This window comes from Hevea brasiliensis, chromosome 2, assembly GCF_030052815.1.
Source record: "Hevea brasiliensis isolate MT/VB/25A 57/8 chromosome 2, ASM3005281v1, whole genome shotgun sequence".
NCBI lineage: Eukaryota > Viridiplantae > Streptophyta > Magnoliopsida > Malpighiales > Euphorbiaceae > Hevea > Hevea brasiliensis.
Genome location: NC_079494.1, coordinates 72,852,762 through 72,862,935, shown reverse-complemented (window position 1 = coordinate 72,862,935; position 10,174 = coordinate 72,852,762). Strand labels below are relative to the sequence as shown.

Here is a 10,174-nt window from a genome sequence, read left to right as displayed (position 1 = left end):
TTTATAATATATAATGAAAGCATTAAAAAAATACACCATACGTTCATAAAATATAATTTCTAATCAAATTATAGAAAATAAAATACATATTAATGTCGTAATAAAATGTAAAAAATTATTTTAAAAAAATGTTTAAATGGCATAATAAAGTATAAAAATATATTTTATTATTTTAACTAAAAACTTTTGCCACGCGGGAACGCGAGCGCGCATTAGATCCTGAAATCCCTCAGGAAATTAGTAGTTATTTCTGGAACCGTCCGGAGTGAGTCAGATTTTAGAAATCTCTGGATTTCTAGCTCCAAATCCCTGTCCTTCCGCCATTACTATATAAACCCATCTGTACGCCCTCTGGATAACCAGAAATCAGTCTTCTACATTAGCTTTTTTCACCATCAATCTCAGAAACCCCAAAATCCGCGAACGCTTGTTTTTTTGATTCACCTGAATTTGAGAAATGGATGGCGATTTTGAGTTCCCAACTGCTGCGAATGAGGAGGTTGATAACATGGACATTATCAAGGTTGGTGAAGAGAAAAAGATTGGCAAGAATGGACTTAAGAAGAAGCTCGTCAAAGAGGGTGAAGGATGGGAGACTCCCAGTTCTGGTGATGAAGTTGAAGGTAGATATGATAGTCATCATTAGACATTGTCATTTTTGTTTCTGTTCCTGATTAATTTACTCGTGATCCTTGGTTATATCGGTTTGTTGGTTTGGTTATGTGTGGTAATGAGGCTATGGAATTGATTTCTTTCTCACATTCATTTTCTTTTGCCCCGATCCATAGTGCACTACACTGGGACTTTGCTTGACGGAACCCAGTTCGATTCAAGTCGTGAAAGAGGGACACCATTCAAGTTCAAACTTGGTCGAGGTATATACCATTTTCCATTTTTTTCCCCTCATGGAATTTAATTTTTTTTTTTTAATATATTATAATCTTTGAATGAATTGAATTTATGTCCTGTGTCCAAATAGCAACTGTAATATTTGAACAGCATAAATTTATGTAGAAATTATTACACTTAAGAATAATTTTAATTAATATCAAAATTTTTAATCTAGTTGTATTAGAAAGAAACATGGATTTTTAAGATTTTAGACGTTCATTCCCAACCTGAGATTTGAAATTAAGAATTGTCTGTGCTTCTTTTGCATGGATGCACCTTACCTGTTTGGATAATGGCTTGCTATGGGCATAATGTATGGTATGGTTTCTGATTGTTATTGAAAATGTTGGTTTTGGATAGGGATGAGCACTATTTGGAGTAAATTAAATAAATTGGATTGAATCGTCTCAAGTTAATAATTTAATTTGATTTTTAAGATAATTTGATTTGATTTAATTTGATTTTATATTTTAAAAAATTTTGATCATTTGGTTTTATTTGATTTTGGAGAAAAAAATGGGTGGATTGAATTGAATCGAATTGTTTTATTAATTTTTAAATTTATTTATTTTTATATAAAATATATGAGTTATTTGTAATTTTATATGTATATATTTATGGATTAATGTTTATAGGATCAAATTAAAGTTAAAATCATATCAAATAATTTAAAAATAAAATCTAAATTAAAAAAAATTTAGCAAAACTCAAAATGGATTAGTTCGAATTGATTTTTTATTCATTCGATTTGATTTTTAAATATGATAATTTGATTAATTCAGTTTTAATGATTTAGTTTAATTCGGTTTGAACTGAATACTTAATTTTAGTTTTGGGTGTTACTATTTTACTACAGCAGCTCCTAATTTGGTAGTTGAGATGTCTTAAAGATTTTATGTTCTCATTTTATTTTTCTACAATTTATAATATCAATTTTATCCTATTTTGTTATCTTTATAATCCCTTCTGCATCCTTTCCTCCCTATTAAAGGGTGTTTTAGTAATTTTATATTTATTTTATTGCAAAGGAAATTATTAAACCATTTTATACCCTGCAACCTGTTCAAACATTTTAATAATAAAAACTATACATTTAATAAATCTGTGTAGTCCGTCTTTTTCTTTTTTTTTTTTCCCCCTTTTTTTTTTCTTCATCATTGCAATTTTTTCTCTTGTAATCCACAGAAGTTAGTTGATTAAAGCCTCTGCTTCACCACACAATGTGGGTAGATGAGGTCTTGAGCTACATCCTCAGCCTTTAGGGATGAATTTTTTTTAGGTACTATTCTATAGTGTTATTGTAGTAATGTTATATGTTTCTCACTGCTATCTTAGTGTCGAGGGTGAAATATCATCCTTAGCCTTGAAGGTTTTAAATCTCTCTTTTGTTCATTAGTTATTTGTTTCTTGTAACAATTAAGGTAAGTGGTCTATTGTGCCAATGTAGATAGTTTGTGCTTATTTTTGGGTTGTCTAAATGTGGTATTATTTCAGGTCAAGTAATCAAGGGGTGGGATGAGGGCATCAAGACTATGAAGAAGGGTGAGAATGCCATTTTCACAATACCTCCAGAATTGGCATATGGTGAGGCTGGATCTCCTCCAACTATTCCTCCCAGAGCAACTCTTCAATTCGATGTGGAGTTGCTGTCTTGGACGAGCGTTAAAGACATCTGTAAAGACGGGGGAATTGTCAAGAAAGTACTTGTGGAAGGCGAGAAATGGGACAATCCCAAAGACCTTGATGAAGTACTCGGTATGTTATTTGCTGAGCATTAATTATGCTGCAGCAGTTAAAACTTGGTGGATTCCCTAGCCTGTATCTAACAGTTTTTAATGATTTTTTAATGCAGTTAAGTATGAAGCTCGGCTTGAAGACGGAACGGTTATCTCAAAGTCTGATGGTGTTGAGTTCATTGTAGGAGATGGTTTGTTTCTTCCCAATGTGTGATTTATTTTCCAGATGCATTGTTCAAGAAAGTTAAAGACTTGCTGCTTTTGCAGGCTATTTCTGTCCTGCCTTGGCAAAAGCTGTGAAAACAATGAAAAAGGGAGAGAAAGTCCTATTGACAGTGAAGCCACAATGTTATTTCAGTTCCTTCTAAACCCTTCATTTTTTCTCTAATATAATATGATACTTTGTTAACTGTTGTTTGGTTTTTTTATAGATGGATTTGGAGAGAATGGCAGGCAGGCACTTAGTGATGAAGGTGTTGTTCCTCCAAATGCAACTCTTGAGATCATGCTTGAGTTAGTTTCTTGGAAGACTGTCACTGATGTTACCAAGGACAAGAAGGTTTTGAGGAAGACCCTGAAGGAAGGGGAAGGATATGAACGACCAAATGATGGAACAGTTGTTCAAGGTGGTTATAATTCAGAAATTTTGTTTTATAAGTAATTGAATACGTTTGCCTTGGCATGCCCGTGGAACGCAATGGTTGACAATTGTCTTTGTTTTGTCAGTCAAACTGATTGGGAAGCTACATGATGGGACCGTTTTTGTGAAGAAAGGTCATGATGAGGAGCAACCATTTGAGTTCAAGATAGATGAAGGTATTAATATTTTGGTCATTATTTGGATGCATCTCATGTGTGTGTATCTATTCATTAGCAGGCATTGTCTATGTCTCTGAAACTAACTGTTAAATGGCACTATATGCAGAACAAGTTATTGATGGACTTGATAAAGCTGTGAAGAACATTGTTATGGAAAGTCAATCACTATATTATTTCTCTGTATATTCTGTATTCTGTATTCCTATTTAGGATTTCTTATTTAGGATTTCTTCCTAATTAGTAGAACACAATTATAGGAATCAATTGTATATATATACCCATGTACAGATTAATTGAAATCAATGAGAATCATCTCTTTCTACATGGTATCAGAGCAGGTCATCAATCTAGGGTGACTATTTGTTCTCACTACCATTTCGGAGAGAGACCTTGGCGGTCGATCGGTCGTTTCAACCCGATCAACATCGCGGCATCGTCTCAACCCCTCATTCCACCAGCGTGTCTTTGTTGCACGATCCAAAGACACCATTAAAGGACTTCTGAGGTTTGGCTCTCAGATCCTATTTCGGTATTTGCTTGATTTGTGATTTTGGATTATTTTACTACTATAAGCACTTTGGATTAGCGTTTCGGTTAGTTTTCTTTGTCTCAACAAATGGCAGACAATAAGAATGTTATTTCTAATGTGATTCCGGTGATGATTAAGATCACGGAACACAAACTTAATGGTTCGAATTACCTGGAGTGGAGTAAGACTATTAGGGTCTATTTGCGTAGCATTGATAAGGATGATCACCTTACTAAAGATTCACCCGCTGATGATACACGACAAACTTGGCTAAGGGAGGATGCTCGGTTGTTTTTGCAGCTTCGGAACTCGATTTATAGTGAGGTAATTAGTTTAATTAATCACTGTGAATTTGTTAAGGAATTGATTGATTACTTAGATTTTCTCAGATTCGTAAAGGGAATATCTCCGTATTTATGATGTTTGTAAGGCATTCTACCGTCTTGAGAAAGAGGATAAGTCTCTCACGGCTTATTTTATGGATTTTAAGCGGGTATATGAGGAACTTAATGTATTGTTGCCTTTTAGTCACGATGTGAAAGTTCAGAGCCCAACGGGAGCAACTGGTCATTATGAGTTTTCTTGCAGGCCTTCCTTGAGTATGAGATGCTAAATCTCGATTCTCTCGATTCGAGATTTCCTCTTTGCATGAAACGTTCACACGAGTCCTTCAGATAGAGTACTCAATCTTCACACGCACAAGAGTGCTCTTATTAGCCGTAATCCAAATTGACAAAAGGGTAATAGAAGAGGAAGTATAGGAGGAATTACAGTAATGTCGGCGTAATGGAGAGGCTAGTTCTAATCAGGACTCAAGAGGTGTCATTTGTTATTATTGCCACGAGCCTGGCCATACAAAATATAATTGTCCGCAACTTCGAAAGAAAAATCAACGATCACAGATGGCAAATACGGCAGCAGAGAATTCTACAGTATCTTCCTCTGAGAAAACTATTTTGGTATCTGCAGATGATTTTGCACAATTTTCTCAGTATCAGGCATCTCTAAAGCCTACGGTTCTCACATCGCGATTCTTGAGTCGAGTAAATCCACTACATGCCTTGTGTCTTCCTCATCCAAATGGGTTATTGATTCTGGTGCGACAGATCACATGACAGGTAATTCTAGTCTTCTATCTGCTTTTCAGTCTAATCTCACTTCCAACACTGTTATTTTAGCTGATGGTTCTACTTCTTGTGTCATGGGTTCTGGAACTGCGAACCCGTCCAATTTCTTTGTCTTACATTTTGTGTCTACCAAAATTCTTTTTTAATCTACTTTCTGTTAGTAAACTTACTCGTACCTTAAATTGTTCTGTTTCCTTTTTTCCTGACCAGTGTTTGTTTCAGGATCTTACGATGAAGCAGATTATTGGTAGAGGACGCGAGTCAGGTGGTCTCTACATTTTGGAAAATCATGTACCGCGGTCGCTTGTTTGCTCCAGTACCTTAACACCTCTTGAAGCTCATTGTAGATTGGGTCATCCTTCTTTGTCTACCATGAAGAAGTGTCCTCAATTTCGATCTTTATCGAAGACTAGAATGTGAGTCGTGTCGGTTTGCAAAACATCATCGTTTGCCTTCGTGTCTAGAGTCAATAAACGGGCTTCATCCCCTTTTGAGTTAGTTCATTCGATGTTTGGGGTCCTTGTTCATACTTCTAAAACTGGATTTCGTTATTTTGTTACTTTTGTTGATGATTACTCTCGTGTTACCTGGTTATATTTAATGAAGAATCGTTCTGAGTTGTTTTCTATCTTTTGTGCCTTTTGTAATGAAATCAAAACTCAATTTAATATTTATGTGCGCATATTAAGAAGTGACAATGCCAAAGAATACTTTTCAGCACAATTTCAGTCTTATATGACACAAAATGGCATTCTTCATCAGTCTTCCTGTGTGGATACCCCATCCCAAAATGGTGTGGCCGAAAGAAAAAATCGGCATCTTCTTGAGGTAACTCGTGCTCTTCTTTTTCATATGAAAGTACCTAAATACTTTTGGGCGGATGCAGTTTCTACGGCATGTTTTTTGATCAATCGCATGCCGTCTTCTGTCCTTAATGGGGATATTCCTTATACTGCTTTATTTCCTACAAAATCTTTGTTCCCTATTGAACCCCGTATTTTTTGTTGTACATGTTTTGTGCGTGATGTTCGTCCACAGGTTACTAAATTGGATCCAAAATCTCTCAAATGTGTCTTCCTTGGGTACTCCCGGCTCCAAAAAGGGTACCGTTGTTTCTCTCCTACTCTTAATCGTTATCTAGTTTCTGCAGATGTCACATTTTTTGAGTCCACTCCATTTTTTCCTCCATCATCTGTGAATGAGAGTCAGGGGGAGGAGGATGATCTCTTAATATATACTGTCCAACCAATGTCTAGTCCTCTTCCACAGCCTGTTCCTTCTGTTTCTAGACCTACTCGACCTCCCGTTCATGTTTATTCCAGGAGATTGGAGATTTCTGACTCAGATCCTCCACCAGCTACTTCGTTGGGAGATCCTGTACCTCATACTGATCATGATTCTGATCTAGACTTACCCATTGCTCTTCGTAAAGGTAAACGTTCATGTACTTATCCTATCTCTTCTTTTGTTTCTTATAATCAATTGTCTTCTTGTTCTCGGTGTTTTGTTACTTCTTTAGACTCTGTTCCTATCCCTAATACTGTTGGTGAGGCCTTTGTCTCATCTGCCGGTGTGATGCTATGAAAGAGGAAATAGAGGCTTTAGATGCTAATGGTACATGGGAACTATTGTCTTTGCCCACTGGTAAGAAAGCTATTAGTTGCAAATGGGTATTTACAGTAAAGGTAAATCCTGATGGTTCTGTGGCTAGGTTAAAAGCACGCCTTGTAGCAAAAGGATATGCTCAGACATATGGGGTTGATTACTCTGATACTTTTTCTCCTGTAGCTAAACTTACTTCTATTCGCTTATTTATCTCTTTAGCAGCTACATATGATTGGCCACTGCATCAATTGGATATCAAGAATGCTTTCCTTCATGGTGATCTTCAGGATGAGGTGTATATGGAGCAACCACCTGGGTTTGTTGCTCATGGGGAGTTGGGTAAAGTTTGTAGGCTTCGGAAGTCTCTTTATGGCTTGAAACAAAGTTCTAGGGCATGGTTTGGGAGATTCAGAGAAGCAGTACAAGAATTTGGTATGGAAAAGAGTAAGTGTGATCACTCAGTATTTTATAGGCAATCTGAGGCTGGTCTAATTCTCTTGGTAGTCTATGTGGATGACATTGTCATCACTGGGAGTGACTCTGCAGGTATTTCATCTCTTAAAACCTTCCTCCAAACTCAGTTTCAGACCAAAGACTTGGGATTGTTAAAGTATTTCTTGGGTATCGAAGTTATGAGAAGTAAGAAGGGTATTTTTTTATCTCAAAGAAAATATGTCCTCGATCTATTGACAGAGACAGGAAAATTAGGTGCTAAGCCTTGTAGCGCACCAATGACTCCAACTTTACAACTGTTAGCAGGGGATAGTGAGTTGTTTGAAGATCCAGAGAGATATAGGAGATTGGTAGGAAAATTGAACTACCTTACAGTCACTCGTCCTGACATTGCTTATGCCGTTAGTGTGGTAAGTCAGTTTATGTCTTCCCCAACTGTTGCTCATTGGGAAGCCTTGGAACAAATCTTATGTTATTTAAAGGGCGCTCCAGGAAGAGGTTTGCTATATGGTAATCATGGGCATTTGAATATTGAATGTTTTTCAGATGCCGACTGGGCTGGATCTAAGGTTGTGGAAGGTCAACTCTCGGATATTGCGTTTTTATTGGAGGGAATTTAGTGTCTTGGAGAAGCAAGAAGCAGAGTGTAGTTTCTCGATCTAGTGCTGAATCCGAATACAGAGCCATGGCACAATCAGTATGTGAGGTAATATGGATACTTCAATTACTAGATGAGACAGGTTTTAAGACCTCCCTGCCTGCGAAATTGTGGTGTGATAATCAAGCTGCTCTTCATATTGCTTCTAATCCGGTGTTTCATGAGCGGACCAAACATATTGAGATTGATTGTCATTTTATTCGTGAAAAGATTCAACAACAGATCATCTCAACAGGACACATCAAAACTGGAGAGCAGTTAGGAGATATTTTCACAAAAGCTCTAAATGGAGCTAGGATTGACTACATTTGTAACAAGTTGGGCATGATTAACATCTATGCTCCAACTTGAGGGGGAGTGTTATGGAAAGTCAATCACTATATTATTTCTCTGTATATTCTGTATTCTGTATTCCTATTTAGGATTTCTTATTTAGGATTTCTTCCTAATTAGTAGAACACAATTATATGAATCAATTGTATATATATACCCATGTACAGATTAATTGAAATCAATGAGAATCATCTCTTTCTACAAACATGAAGAAAGGGGAAGTTGCATTAATAACAATTCAGCCAGAATATGCATTTGGTTCATTTGAATCACAGCAAGAATTGGCTACTATTCCTGCTAATTCAACTGTATACTATGAAGTTGAGATGATATCTTTCACCAAGGTGGATATACTATACTTGCTACACAGAATATGTATTTTGTTAATATGCTCCAGCCAATAGAGAATAATCTCTATTACATTTGGTTACAGGAAAAAGAATCATGGGAGATGAACACACAAGAAAAGATTGAAGCAGCAGGGAAGAAGAAGGAAGAGGGGAACGTACTATTCAAAGCTGGCAAGTATGAAAGAGCCTCAAGGAGATACGAGAAGGTATAATCCTGTACAATAGGGTTGCCCTTAATGTTGCGCGTAAGATAGTTAATTTGACATATTATTCATTGTGTGACAGGCTGTGAACTTTATTGAGTATGACTCCTCTTTCAGTGAAGAAGAGAAGCAGCAGACTAGAGCACTTAAAATTACTTGCAAACTTAACAATGTAGCGTGCAAGCTAAAGCTCAAAGATTACAAGCAGGCCGAGAAGCTGTGCACCAAGGTTCATGCTCTATGAGCACTTCCAAAATGAAGTTATTTGTTTTGCAGGCTTATATGATAACATGGGACATGATTATACAGGTGTTGGAACTTGACAGTAGGAATGTGAAAGCCTTGTATAGGAGGGCACAGGCATATATACAACTTGTTGATTTGGACTTGGCGGAGATGGACATCAAGAAAGCGCTTGAAATTGATCCTGACAATCGGTGAGTTGGTTCTTTTCTTAATTGGGAAAATAGTACTCCTGTAAATGATCTTGCTGTGGGTAAGAGAGCGAATCATTTGGTTTCATTTTTGTTGATCACTGCATCAGCTGGAAATTGACCTATTTTTCTCCTCCGTGTTCTCATTTTTATCAGGGATGTGAAGTTGGAATACAAAGTTTTGAAGGAAAAAGTGAGAGAATACAACAAGAAGGATGCGCAATTTTATAGCAACATATTTGCAAAGATGAACAAGGTAGAGCAAGCAAAATCTTCCCTAATTTTGGAAAACCTTGAGCTTTTTGTTGTGGAACTCTCCCTAGATGTTCATTATCACTAACAATTTCCCTTTTGTCTGTCCTATTTTGATATATGGAATTGCAGAATGCATCAGCTAAGCAGGACCCTATGCCAATGGCCATAGATAGCAAGGCATGATAGCAAGTTAGATTCACAGCTCTCTCTCTCTCTCTCTAGTAGAAGAAAACTATGTGGGTGTCGCCTAATATGTTAATAAAGTTGTGGGTGATAGTTGAATTTAATATATAGAAGATGAAATATGTGATGGATTGTGCTCAAATGATATGAGTTACAACCAAACTCGTGTTCTACGTCATGCTAATCATTCAACTAGTAAAACAGAGTAAATCTCGAGCCATTGGCTCAGGTTGTTTTATGTTTATTTTTATCCATCGAATGTTTGTTTGAGTTCCTCCTTGGTGTTTGCTTAAATCAAGGCCTTGCCAGCAAATCCTAGGCTTTGTACGACTGACATTCATTGTTGGGACTTGGCCTTTGATTGGATACATGAGGGAAAGGGAAAGAAAATAAACGATGAAAAATAAAGTGTTATTGTATTTTTTTCTGTATGGAAATGAAAGGAAAATATTGAAAGGAAAGAAAATAATATTTATTTTATATTTGTTATTTTCTTTTTAATTTAAAGAGAAAATAAACTAAAAGGAAAAAATATATTTGATTAAAAAAAATTACTTACATATTTTTATTTTTTTATTTTAATTTTTTTAATAATTTA

General features: G+C 36.1%; 1 protein-coding gene across 1 annotated transcript; it reads left to right on the top strand.

The window, feature by feature from the left end:
- Positions 1–273: 273 nt before the first annotated feature.
- Positions 274–9,820, top strand: LOC110656623 (peptidyl-prolyl cis-trans isomerase FKBP62). Its single transcript, XM_021813493.2, has 14 exons — positions 274–623; positions 789–875; positions 2,386–2,646; positions 2,744–2,818; positions 2,895–2,975; positions 3,059–3,253; positions 3,354–3,443; positions 3,553–3,592; positions 8,360–8,495; positions 8,585–8,707; positions 8,787–8,933; positions 9,014–9,141; positions 9,295–9,394; positions 9,523–9,820. Exons 1-14 carry the CDS (start codon positions 458–460, stop codon positions 9,574–9,576), a joined length of 1,683 nt encoding a protein of 560 aa, XP_021669185.2. The 5' UTR covers positions 274–457; the 3' UTR covers positions 9,577–9,820.
- Positions 9,821–10,174: the final 354 nt, after the last annotated feature.

Bases quoted from the DNA above. Each gene is read 5' to 3' on its own strand.
- LOC110656623 (XM_021813493.2), top strand. From the start codon at position 458: ATGGATGGCGATTTTGAGTTCCCAACTGCTGCGAATGAGGAGGTTGAT. The intron at 876-2,385 runs GTATATACCATT...GTATTATTTCAG, and splicing joins CAAGTTCAAACTTGGTCGAG to GTCAAGTAATCAAGGGGTGG. The intron at 9,395-9,522 runs GTAGAGCAAGCA...ATGGAATTGCAG, and splicing joins TATTTGCAAAGATGAACAAG to AATGCATCAGCTAAGCAGGA.